This window comes from Chrysoperla carnea, chromosome 3 (genome assembly GCF_905475395.1).
Source record: "Chrysoperla carnea chromosome 3, inChrCarn1.1, whole genome shotgun sequence".
Taxonomy (NCBI): Eukaryota; Metazoa; Arthropoda; class Insecta; order Neuroptera; family Chrysopidae; genus Chrysoperla; species Chrysoperla carnea.
Window position 1 is genome coordinate 86,740,872 of NC_058339.1, and position 14,333 is coordinate 86,755,204.

The following is a 14,333-nucleotide window of genomic DNA, read 5'->3' on the forward strand; positions in this document are numbered from 1 at the left end:
TGAAGCTAAGCAACAAACACTGAACGGTGAACAATGCATTGATACCATGTTACACTAGCTAGAGTACCTACAAGTCAACATTAACCTTGACTATCAAATTAAATATCATTATATAATAATAGGTATTTGTCACCGTTATATAGGCTAGACGCTGGATAGATTTCAGAATGGAAAAATCGCAAATCAAAGTTAAGAATCTAGTACAGTAAAAGATGTTACAAATAAAAGAAAATGGAAGAAACCCCTCGCATTTTGTAATAGTAGTGCATAAGTTAGTGGCGCAAATGTTTCTATTTATTAATAAACAATAAATTATTAATTCAATGAAACGATCAATGTTATAATTGACTTACAAAATTAATAAATAGGCAACTTGAATTACGAATACGTTGTACATGTATAATATATTCAAGTGAACTTTAACTTTGATCGTTTCATTGAATTAAAATTTATTGTTTATTAACAAATAGAAACATTTGCACCACTAACTCATGCCTTACTAATAATATTTGACACCTAAGAAGCACATTCCATGAGGTTTTAGCAAAATGCGAGCGGTTTCTTTCATTTTTTTTTTATTATCCGATTTTTGTAACATCTTTTATTGTAATCGTTTAGAGAAGTCGAAAATAAAAATTTGTTTTCTCAAATTTTATCGCTCATTTATATATCAATACAAAGCTGATAGTATTTGATAAATGGCGTATGGATTCAATTTGAAACGGATTTTAAACAGCCTGTCTCGCCCTAAAATACATACAAATCCAGACGTCATTGTGTTTTAGTTTTAAATCCAAAAAAACACCCGTGAATTCGTTATATTTCGAAGCAAATGTGAATGAGAATTATCTGGACCTATTTTTCGGTTTAAGGACCTGCCTACAAGGTCAATAAATTAAATTAATGTTTTCAATTTTTACAATCTACTGTATCTCTTACCCACTTCCAAACTTTACGAAGTTGAGATCGAAAACTGCATATTTATCGAAAAATAATCCACTTATAAGAACACCCATTCTGCAGTCGCGTTATTCACCGCAAAATATGATTAAACATTTTTTTTTTAATCTTTAAAGTTCAATATCTCGAAAAGGGTTCAATTTTGTCAAAAATCGCGTTTGGAATTTTTTATTTTAATAGAAACAATAAAAGTTGATCAGACAAAAAATGTTATTACAATCCCTAAGAAGTGGTGGAAGTAATTAAACTACCACTTTTCAATCTGGCTCTTATACTTGGATGACTTCAATAAACGAGTCATAAGAAATATCTTGGTTTGTTATTTTTGCTACTCAAAAACAGCGCCTGTACTAATATGTATATATGTATATTATATGTTTCAGTTAGCGTTAAACCCACTCGATCTGAGCTCGCAGAAATCGAAAGCGAGCGTGGGCCGAAGTGGTTCTATTGGTGGTAGGCGACCTCCATCACGACCTCGTAGTTATATTGGTAGTAAAACGGATAATACCCTACAACAGACATCAAACACTATTTCATCTACATCCAAACCGCCAACGACAACAATCCACAAACAATTTGAAAACGATGTTGAATCAAGTTTAGAACGTGTCTCAGAAATATGTCAAAAAATTCATGAAGAAACACTTAGCCAAAATAATATATTAAATGGTTTTACGACAAAATCACATGTCGAAACATCTAGAACTAAATCGAATTCAATTGAAAATTTAGATAATATAGACACAAATAGTGATGATAATTATTTAGAAGACTGGAAACGTAGTGCGAAAATTCGACGTTCGTTACAAATAACAAAATTGGGTGAAACAAGTCATAGTCCACAATCATCGAAACGAGTAATCGATTTACCAAATAATACTGGGAATGTAAATAAAATTAAACAAGAATTAGAAAAAGGTAGAAGACTGAATACTGCGTTACGTGGTACAAACGTTGATTTGGATGCGTTAGATCAAATTCTCAAATCAATATCGCCTGTGATTAACTCTGATAAATTTGAACCTCCCGAAAAAGATACTGCGCACACTGGAGGATATATTAAGGAAAATAAACCAGTTTTAAGTAAACGACATTCTTTTATCACGGCTGAATCTTTACAAGAAGTACGAGGTCGATTACGCCGTTTAAGCTCACCGATTAATTACGTTTATAAAGATTTTGAAACTCCCAGTAAACAAGAACCCGAACCTGATGATGGTATTGTAGCTGAAGAAAGTCTAAAAATTGACGAGACACCTTCGACTTCATCTCGTGTACGATCGTATGTATTCGGTATGGAGACTGCAATGGTTAACGGACGTAAAACCGGTAGTCTTGAATCGCGTACTTCCAGTAAAAGTAATAGCATAAATGGTAATCGTACTGAAGATTGGTATAATCGTCGAAAATCTTATGGTTTTGAACAAATGCACAATCAAAACGATTGTAATGGACTACAAAGTAAAGTGGAATCATCCACGGATAGTGGAATTTGTCGTTCAACGGAAATTACAATTCTACCATCAACTTTAAAATCGGAAGCGAATGTTATTCGTAATAATAAAAGCACTGTTGTTAATTTAACGAATTCGAAACGAAATGAGCATGTTGATCCATTCTCAAGTCGTAAAGCTCAAGAGGAATTAAATACGGTCTGGAATAAGATTGCATCGATGAAAATTGGAAATAATCATCAAAATACGGAACGTGAATCAATTACAATTCGTATACCAATTAAAAACGACGGTGAAACTATAAATTCAACAAAAATTCATTTAAATTCGGATCATGAATTAAAACGACATTCAATCGCAGTCGATGAATCGAAGTATGTAACACAAAATGAACGATTTCCACATTTACGACGAACTAGTTTAGCAATACCCGATAATCGTGAATATTTTACGGATAATACTGATGATGATTTTAATCAACATGGTCGTAAAACGAAAAAAGTTGAATTTTGTAAGACAGAAGTACATTTTGCTGCTGAATCTGGACGTGTTAATATTGTGGAAACTGATGGAAAACCACCACCAACACAAAATTTCCGAAGACGCCGACGTAATAGTGGAGGTAATCAAACGTTATTAATCGAAGATAGTCCTAGAAATAATAATGGTTTACCATTAACACATTTCGGTGATATAGATTCCGATAAGAAGTTATTTTATGGAAAGGAAATTGATGAAAAATATCCAAAAACTTTTGAACCTATTGAACCGGTATGGGACAAATATATTTCAAATACACCAATCAAAAATGGTGTTGATTACGAAGATGAACAAAAAGATTCATCGGAGAATGAAAACACACCTAAAGGAATTTTAAAAAATAAACCAATCAAACCAAAACCGTATCATTTAGGCGAGAATATTGAAATCACAAATGACAATCCCAATATCACACCGTGGGGAGTACGTTTAAAACCTGTGCACAGTTCAAGTGATGAAGCAGCGACATCAACACCACCAATGTGGCATTCAACAGTTGTAGTTAAAAATCCTAAATTTAAAAATATCGAAGAAGAAACAAATTTAACGAAATTTCAAAAAGAATTTAAACAATTTAAATCATCAAATCAACATCAATCAGTTTCATCCTCACTATCGGATGATAATTCTAGTGACACAAACAATTGTGTACGGCGTCCGTCATGGTCAGTTGCCGATCGTATTAAACAAGTGGAAGATATGAAATGGACTGAAAACAAAGGGTATTCAACGAAAATTAATTTTGGTGAAATCGGTGAGGCAACAATTGTTAATCAAAATATGGAAAGTAATAACAATCGAGCATCACAATCTTTGGAGGGTAATACAACATGGCAAAATCAACAAGACATCAATACTATAGGTAAGTTATTTTTTTCATTTTTGTGAAATATTCTCTTCTAAATTTATTTATTAATAATTGGATTCTAAGAAACTATAAAATACTACCGTTTCTGTAAATGTTTAACGGTCTCATTTTAATCATTTGAACAACAAGCCACGTGTGAAATATGTATTCCGTGATTGTTTTTCAATTCTTAGAATTGCACACATAAAGACTGGCTGAGAATAAATGCTTCAGCTCCGTTCCGTATATTCAATTGTTAAAAGGTCATATTAATGTAAAAGTTAAATAGTCTGTTTTTAAGGATGAACTAGCACCAAGGCAATTTATAATAAAAGGCTTGATTTTTTTTATATGAAGTTGGACTAAGCCTAAATCAATTCTGAAAATTTTAGGGGGGTTTAAACATTGGTGTTATGGTAAAATGGTAGATGGATGATATGTTTTCATAGATTTCTCCAAAACTTGTCGGTGGAAATTTTGTGAAAAAAAACTATTTAAATTAAAGTTAAAACCATAATTTATTGAAAACAAAAAAAAAAATCTTCTGTCTCCGACTAATTAAGGATGTATGTGCACGGTAGTGGGGACACAAAATTTTTTTTAAATATATATTTTCGATTTGGAAGGTGAATTATGTTATAACTTGTCAATATAAGACGAAAAGTAAGAATAAAATTTTTCGATATCTAGAGTAATTTTCAAAATATCGAAAATTGAAAATTTTGTTTAATTATTTAGCTTTCGATATTTCGAAAACCAAGGCAAATATCAAAAATTTGTATTCTTATTTTTCGTATATATTCATAAAGTTATAGCAAAATTCATCATCAAAATTGAAAATAAGGTACAAATAATTTCAACCACAAGTTTAAACTTGCCTTGGCGCTCATACTACCTTAAAAATAACCATGAACACTTTTCGATAGACAAGCTATCATAGGCGTGTTTATCAAACAAAATGTCATAAAAATATGTCTCATCTGATTATCATATCAGATGAAGGTCGATCTTACACCATCTCTAGATTATATAGGAATATTAAGTCTAAAGTTATGTTCACACTACTCACCTCCAAATAATTGGATAGAGAATCCCAACTATTGAAATTGATTAAATTTGAAGTATAAACTCCTCCAAATAAGTGGATTGAAGATAAAACTAAACAAAATTAAAACAGTACAAGATAAAAATAATAGCGGTTCTAAATTTACCTATTTTATGCCATATAAATTTTCCGTGCAGTCATATAGAGATCAGAAATTCACAATTTTAAGTTGATTTTTGCAAAAATTTTTATTAAAAAATAAGGTTAAACTTTATTATTTTAAAAGGAATGAGACTAACATAGGTAGTATTTTATAGTTATTTTTAATTAAATATATAATAATATAACTAATTGCATTAAAATGATATTTCTGTATATATTTTTCATAGTATTGATACAGAGTTTGTACAATTTTTACAAATTTAAAATCCTTGAACAATCCTTTTAGGCACTCTACTTGTAACGCTTAAACACCCTGGAGGAAAAGTTCGTCACTACCAAATGGTGAATTCGTATACGTATAACAAATGACCTTCTATCTGTATTGTGTATTCTTTGATACAGGGAAAATTAAAGGCAAAAAACCAATAGACATTTTTTAGAAAAAAATCGCATTCATAAGATAAAACCACAAATGAGTTTTGGAGACCCTGAATTTTAGGCAATAATTGTACAAACTCTGTGATATAATCGAAAATCATCGATAATAATAGCTTGTTTTTAATAATTTTTTTTTATCTTTAAAATAATTAATAAAATTAGAATACTTATGACTTAATTAAACATTTGTTTAACGAAATAAAATAATTACTAAAACTAACATTTTTTATTTAAATTAACATTGTTTTGGTGAAGCTTTTCTCTATGCATTTTGTAATTTTTGTTTATAAAAACTAAAATTTTAAATTTAACTTTATTAATATTTAACTTATAAAATATTAATAAAATAATATATTATTCAAGTCAATAAACGAAAAAAAATGTGAAAAATATCGAAAATTCGATAGAAAAAAGCTTCTTCAATTACTGATATGAATTTCACTCAATGGATTAAATTTAATTTTTTTTTTTTTCTATTTCATTTTGTTCTGATTTTTTTTTTTTTTTCAAAATATACCTTTTTGAAAGCATGTGAATGATGAATGTTTAAAAATAAATTTTTTGAGACGTATGCATGAATTTTCATTTTTACTCTGTTTAAAAATCTATTATATTAACAAAATTTGTATTGTAGAAAAATTCTATCATTGTAACTTTCCAGAATGCTTAGTGTAAATTAAAATAATGAAAAAATCTTGAAATTGTTTATAGTAAATATTGCTACCCAAAAGTCACTGAATTATTTTTTAATGCAGGACTTTTCTTTCTTGATATAGGTAAACGTAAAGCGTTCAATAGATACTGAATTCATATTTCGTCATTTCGATTCTTATTTCCTAAATATGAATGATTACGAAATAACTCAATTAACTTATTTAGACATATATTTAAATTATATCTTATATAATACAACACTAAGAATAATAAAATTTGGAATTTTGCATTTTCAAATGTTTCGGTATTTTTTTGTGACAGTTATTTGCTTTTTTGGATACACTCCTCCGTTATTTCAATTTACACAAGTACAAAATAATTTAATGCTATTTTTTATTGTTATTAGGATAATTTTAAACTGTGCTTTCTTTTATTGCTCTCAAGTATATCGAAAATTCGAATATATACGTGTTTATTTCTATGAAATGCGTTTTGAAATTATTTTCTACATTTTTCGAGAAAACTGTATACACATTCGTAGTATTTTTCCAAAAAGATAACTTATTTTATGAAGATTTATAACAATGGTAATGCTAGACAGTTATTTTCGAAAACGATACTCGGTATATACGGTAGCATACATTTTTCATAAATATAACAAAGCATAAATTTTTTATAGAATTATTGACCTAAATTCTTTTATTTTCCCTTGATTTTTTTCCGTGAAAGAAGAGACGTGTATACCGCCAACGCATAAATCGTCTATACTCGACATGTCAAATACTTCGAAACTTAATGAAAAGGTATTGTTAAAGAGTGGTTGCCGCTTGGTTTAAAGTTAGAATGTTTATTATCTTCGTTGTACAGAGAAGTTGCATTAATTTTTTTTTTTTTTTTTTTGTCACAAATTCCATATATAAATGAAAGAATAGTTCACCTAAAGTATATTTAAGTAATTATTTTAAAAATTAATAACTTATAATTAATTATTAATTATTAATAAAAAATAGTTATATTTTTGAGTAAATAAAACGTTAGTGACGTATTAACCCCCGTTGAGGCTATGAGCCAATCGGTTGCTGTGGAAATTTGCATTATAATATTGTGAAAGCCAGTTGAGAGACAAATCATTTATCATTGTTCATGTTATTTTAGCATTTCTCCGTTACGCAAGCACGGTGTTGACGTCACTGCCGTTTGAATTTATAGTTTAGAAAAACCATTTTCAATTGTAAAATTACATGAAAAATCAATTTAAAATAATTTTTTTTTTAATTTTCTTAGTAATTTTTAGTAATCTTTCGAAACAAAATAAAATAAATAAACATGCAACTTCTCTATTGTACACAGTCCGTGAAACAACAACCCTTTTTGCTAAATAATAAATACATACTTGAAACTTCATTAGTGGATGATTCCTTTTGCCGAGTCTACCAAACTTTCTCTGTACATTTTTTTTTCGAAAGTGCTGCTTTTTGAAAGATTATATTTAAGCTATTGATCTGAAAAAACGCAGCAGGAAATTTGTCGGATCATTGAAAATCAAAAATACTTAAGTACGACATGTTCGGGGTGGTAGACAAGCTCATCGGTGCAGTATTTTTCTTATACAAAATATTTTATTGTTAATAATTATTAATGTTATCAAGTGGTCATAGTGTCAAGGAAATTCCTGGTTGCGTTTCTTCTGAACGGTAATTCAAATATGACGCTCGGCCGACTTTTTATTATTAGACTTCAAAATGAAAATTTTCGATAGTTATTCGCGTTTTTTATCCAGCATACCAAGCTTTAGACAAAAATTTAAAAACATATTACACAGTTTAAAAATTATTCTAGAAATTGATTTTAAAAAATATTCAACATACACGAAAAAAACTTTGTAATATAAAAATTTTCAGATGAAATGAAATCCATGCCCGTTATAAACAAAGCTCTAGTTGTTAGATTTGGCAAGAAGACCGAAACGAATAATAACAATGAATATCTAACAAAATATATTGAAAATACAAAATCAAGTACCGTAAATACGAACAGCAACCATAAAATCACAAAAATTGATTCAACAACGCCATTACGAAAAAGTCCAATTGTATTTAATAATATAAAATTACCACGTGCCACATTACATTCCTTAAAATCAACATCATTAATCATGAATACAATTCAACAAAGTAAACAACAACAAGAAACAATCGCAACAACTGTAGTTCCTAATTACCAAAAATCACAAACATCCGACTCAATATCATCCGAATCATATCATTCGATAAGTAGTACAACAACCACCGATGATTTTATTATACCGAAACAATTAGAAGCTTTAAAGAAATTATATGAAGATGCTGGTGAATTAAGTGATGATAGTGAGCGGGCTGATGAAGAAGTTCGAAGTTATATGAGTGCTGACACGGAGGATAATGATAAAGTTGTCCCAGTATTATCAGCATCACCGTTAAAAGATGATACAAGCAGTGTGTTGTCAGGAAGTTGGAGTAAAATGCGTGCAATACAAATGTCACAAACGTTTAAAAAGTTAAAAAGTGATTTAAAACCAACACAAATTAACAATAATAACAATAACAATAATAGTAATAATAATTGTTCATTAAATGCAATTATAACAATGGATAATTGCGATAAGAAATACGTTGAAAACAACAGAGGTATATTTTTTTAAAATTTATTTATTATAAATGAACAATATCCGTTATTGAGTGAAATTCATAATTATTTTTATAATTTATAATTGAAAATAAGTGATACTTTATCTGGTGGTAGGATTTGAATTAGCTTCGATAGTAAAAAAACGGGAGCTCTTCTTTACGCGTTGAAGTGCTCCAAATGGTATCGAACTGAGCACTGAGAATCCCACGTCTGAGCAATTGACACTAAAAATATTTAGTGTAAATTTTATTTACTCAGGTGTAAGTCGTTCAGCTCTATACCGTTTGAATCACTTCAAATCGTCTTATTTTTTAAGGTTTGAAGTGTTTGAAGTGAAAAATTTTCCACACTTACATAAATGATATTGAGGATTGATTTATTAATTATGAAATATGGATTAGGAAATACCTACCAGTCTGCTTTTTAACTGTCGAAACTAATTCTACGAATCGCCATTCTGGCGTTAAGTTATCTTTTGTGAATAGACTCAAAAACTAAAAAATATCTAGATTTAATCTGTAGAAACAGCAAAATAGTTCTAAGACCAGCGCATATTTCTTTGAAATTTATTTGCACCAAGTCGCTTTATCTAGACATAATCACTTAAGGTATATTGCATTAGAAATAAATGTTAAAAGTTATACACTAAAGTTTTTTTATCTCGAAGGAAAATATTTTCTAGTTTTTTAATTTCCTGAAAATGAATGTGAAAAGTTGGGCCCTTCTTACTCTTACAAAACGTAATGGAATAATTTTGACAGTAAAAACTGTTTTGATTTTTTCATAAAGAAAAAATTAAAAGTTTTTTCACAAAACGCGTTTGAGAGTTCTAATATTTTAGTTGAAGTTAAGTTAAAAATACTTTTTTTTAAAACACTCAAAAAAATCACTTGTACATATTTATTTTTACACACACATTCATATGAATGTGTATTTCCATATATAAACATTTCTCTCTACCTACATTACCGACTAAGATTTATGATAACTTCGTTTAAGTCACTCACAGATGGAGAGACTATAGTTCGCGATATACTTTAATTCCATTATAAGTAAATATCAGTAAAACTTCAGAGCAGAGGATGTTAAAGGAATTTTAATTAAAGAATTTAAATTTAATTAAGAAGGAAGATTTATAAATATTTTCGGGTAGTGTAGATACTGTTAAAATTGTTTGGGCTTCAAGAGCTGATTACCTGAAAAGTGTAGTTTCTTGACTATCGCGCTTCTTAAGTGTTGTCAGGCTACCTAATGATTACGTCTACTCAAATTTCCGCCCTGATTCCAACTAATCTTAAAAATGTACTCGGATTACACTGAAATGTATTTTGATATGCGTTGTTTAGTTAAGACTCTAAAAATACAAATATTCAAGTTTTAAATTAAAATGGGAATTGGAAAAATCTGTGTATTAAATTTGACAACAGACATTTTGTCACTAGTTCGATCAAATAAAATAATTAAAAAAATAATTTTTCAAAATTTTCAAATTACAGAGAGTGTGAATCAACGTTGGACAAAATTTACGTCAAAAGAACAACCGAATAATAGTTGCACATCAAACACGTATGAAAATGTGAAACATACTCCAAAACAAGTACCAACAAATAATACACGTAGTTATACAATTCCAAACACTGAGAAATTTGATGGTTCGCCATCTTCAACGAAACGTCATTATCCAATGAAATTATCCGCACAAAAATATTATGAAAATACAAATAATTTAACATCACCATCTTTAGTTGGACTACAAACAACAACCCAGTCAACACAATCAACGCAAACCTCACAAACAACACGCACTGAAACAAATAATAAATATTTTATGACGAATGGTAAAACATTCGAAGAGAATTTACGAAAATATCCAAGCGAAAAATTACAAAACTATAATGAGATTATAACCGAACGAAAATCGACGAAAGAGTTAAATACTAGACGATCACAATCACCGACTAAAGAAATAACATATTTAAATCGACGTAATTCGAATAAGAGTAACATGACCCGAAGATCATCATCACCGACAAATAATGGTATACGTGAAACAATACGCTTACGACCAGTACCAACATATTTTGGTGCAATACGCTCACCCCGAACTCCTCGAAAATATAGTGAAAAAGTTAATGTTTTAGAAAAAAGTGAGACAAATAATTCTTTACTTACAAATAAACCCGATTTACTTTGCCATAATTCAATAAGTACACGAATTGGTTCCGATATTAAAACCAAAGTAATCAAAGAAATTAGCGAAGATAAACTTCGCCGTGATTCACCAATTCCTAACAGTGAGAAATTACCTTCACCGATTTATGCAAACTTAGAAGAAATTAAATCAAATAAATATTCATCGCGTACCTCAGAAACAATTGAAAATGAAACAGCAATTTTAGAAGAATTAACTCGTGCAGCTGATCAAATACTTTTAGCTGTGAATGGATACACTGATGAGGAGTCATTAAAAATAAGTACCGAAGATGATGACGACGATATAAAACGTAAACGAGGATACGAACGTAAAACTGCCGATGTTTTAGGAACAATTTCGGAAACAAAATCATGGAGTCAAAAAACAAAAGTATCCGAAAAGTCATCGGTGTCATCAAAAGTGACACAAAGTACACGTTTAACGAAATCACGAACGCCATCCACATCATCAATTGATAGTATAAATACGAATAGTAAAACGAAAATTGTGGAAAAGAAAGAAGTTGATGAACAACGACATAAACGAAAATCTTCGAATGAATCCTCTGTGAAAACAACCACACGAGCTCGTCGATTACAACGTGCTAGTAGTCGAGAGGCTTTGTTGCAATCACATGGTAGTTCTTCGGAGGATATTGCGACACCTATTGTTCCGGCCAGGAAACCACGAGCAACACGTCGAGTTAAAAGTACTGAAAATAAAGAATCGATTAATTCTTCATTGAATAGTAATTCACAAGCTAAGCGAAGAACGTCATCAAGTCAAATTTCTCGAACATCTTCATCGAAAAAGGAAGTAGACGTTGTTAAGAAAGATAGGTAATTATATTATTTTTAGAAAACTTGTAGAAAACGATTTTCGGTGGAATTTAAGATAATCATATGATCAAAAATCAAACCTATAGCTCCAGTTTTTCGGTCGATTGTAGTGAAACCTTCCAAATAGCTTAGACAGATATTGCCGCAGTATATCCTGGGCAGGATTTCTTGACAACGAACCATTAGTTTTGACTTCGTAAACAAGGACCTGCAATTGCAATGTATTTAAAATTTTGCCATGTTACCCGAAAGTCATTTTCTATCAGAACTTTTTTGTGAATTTAAGAAATAAAAACTATATAATTTGCATTTTGTGTAGGCATTCTGTAACAACGGGTCTACCAGAAATTCGACATAAAACCGCTGTTAGCACAATTCGAAGTTCAGCTGAAAAACAAGCTGAAAAAGAGAAATTACGAAGAAGTGAAGAAAGTCGAAAACGTGTTTCATCTAGACGAGACCCACATGGTAGTTTCCAATATTCATAACATTAAAATTTAATTTTTATGGTAAATTTAATTTTTCGTTTTCGTTTTAGGATCAACATCCTCAAGTCGTTTAAGAAGTAATCATCCAACGTCATATCGAGGTACAGATGGACATGGCTCTACTTATGGCACAGCTAATTTACATGGAATTCAAACAGTTCCAGTGGAGCGAATAACTACAACAAACGGGAACGTTTTGTACGTACCAAATCCGGCGTATAGGTGCACCTCATTGGTAGCAGTGAATCGTGTTTCACGGTCTGAGTGTCCGTGCCTTTGCTCGTGATAAAAAATTCGTTCATTCATAAAACAAAGCATACACACACAAATGTGTTCTTAGATTTTTAGAATAGGTAGAGCTGTAGTTTCTCTCACAAACAAATTCTCAAACATCAAATTGTAGTTAGTTTGTTTTTTATTTTTGGGTACACATTTTATTCAGTAGATTTTATCAATTTTTTAGAAATCAATTTGCCTCCATCGTATTTGATTGATTGATATAACACTGCACCAATCATTTCCATAGCACATAATATATAGCGAATGTTTTTTCTGGTATTTTTTAATTCTAAACGTACAATTTTTATTACATTATCTCGCAAAACAAACTAGTTCGGTTATATTGGCAAAAATAAGTTAAATAAATCCAAAAATAGTTAACTATTTTTTGATTTGACGAGGAACGAAGTGTGTTTTGATATTACTCAGTCTTTTACTTTTTTTAAGAGGCAAGAATCCTTAAATATTCAGACTAAATGTCTTTTATACCACAATATCTTGTGATAACAGAAATCTCACGATATTGCGCAAGCGCTAAGTGCGAAATTTCAAACTTCGTTTAAAATATGTTTTTAAAGCTCGGAAACGGCTCCAACTACTTTCATGAAATTTAATATGCGGGGTCTTTTGGAGCGAAAAATCGATCTAGCTAGGTTTCATTTTTAGAAAACGTCATTTTATTCGTGTTTTTAGGAACTGAAACATAAACTGCAAAATATAACTCTGCCTGATATCTATTGGCGAGTATATACATTGTACGTGATTCGTTTCGTATGTATTGTGTGTATGAGATCCATGTCAGTTTTAAGAGACATTTTAAACGGATCTTTTATATTAGTGATAAAATTTGTGTCTTTTCAACTCGAAAAATATCGAGCAAACCTCGGTCATCCAAGTAATTTTCACTTAAGAGAAAAAGTCATTACAGAGTCGTCACAATGAAAAGTAGCGAAGGATAATTTCGATCAATATCCACTATAGGGAAAAGACTTTACAGACTTATTTCATTTTTAAATGTCTGTCTCGCGTTAACAATTGCATCATACAAAAAGTACATGGACGGAGATGACGAAACTTTTGCTTACGAAACTAAAGGTTTTGTTATTTCAATTTGGCAACGACTGAAATTGCAAAATATTTACCGTTTTCCTTTAAAATGGAAAATCCTGTGAACTTGCACAACCCTAAAATGAATTTTTGGATTTATTTTCTTTAAAATTAATAAAACATTTTAATGTTAATGTGAATGAAGTATTGGGTAAATTTTTTTCGGGTATATTCTAGTACACTAAATTTTAGATTTTCCAAAATATTTTCAAAATTAAATTGAAACGAAATGTAATAAATTTTGTACCTTGTAAATAGTTTTTTTGATTTATTTGACGTTAAAACGATTTAATATTTTTTTCATTTAACTCATGTAGAATTTTCTAACATTTACTTTTAGTTTTTAGCATCTTTGTATATAATCAACACTAATCGAAAAATCCTCAATAATCCTCAGCAAATGCCACAAATATGCAATAATTTGTTCAAAAATATTTGTAATTTTATTTTATTATGTTTAGTTTTTCGATTCTCTGCTTTTGAAATAATCAACAGAATTTTTTTCGCATTTATCTAAACAGAAATTGAAACCGAGAAATTGGCCATTTTTTTGTTGAAACTTAACAAAACTTGCGCTGATGACATGTGCTTACTGTCGTAGTACTTTGATTTGAGAGATTTTGCTCAAATGGCTATTCTCATTTATACTTTATACA

At 29.8% G+C, this 14,333-nt stretch overlaps 1 protein-coding gene across 3 annotated transcripts in view; it reads left to right on the plus strand.

The window, feature by feature from the left end:
- The window catches only part of LOC123296987 (putative uncharacterized protein DDB_G0282133), a 92,070-nt gene that overhangs the window by 77,467 nt on the left and 270 nt on the right, over positions 1-14,333 (plus strand). Inside the window, exons 3-7 of one of the 3 annotated variants that reach the window (XM_044878728.1) lie at positions 1,344-3,819; positions 8,005-8,769; positions 10,267-11,803; positions 12,123-12,271; positions 12,342-12,489. In XM_044878728.1, the coding sequence (XP_044734663.1) occupies positions 1,344-3,819; positions 8,005-8,769; positions 10,267-11,803; positions 12,123-12,271; positions 12,342-12,489 (5,075 nt within the window). Of the gene's footprint in view, positions 1-1,343; positions 3,820-8,004; positions 8,770-10,266; positions 11,804-12,122; positions 12,272-12,341; positions 12,645-14,333 lie in introns of all 3 variants that reach the window. The other 2 variants (XR_006535209.1, XR_006535210.1) reach the window with 2 other exon arrangements.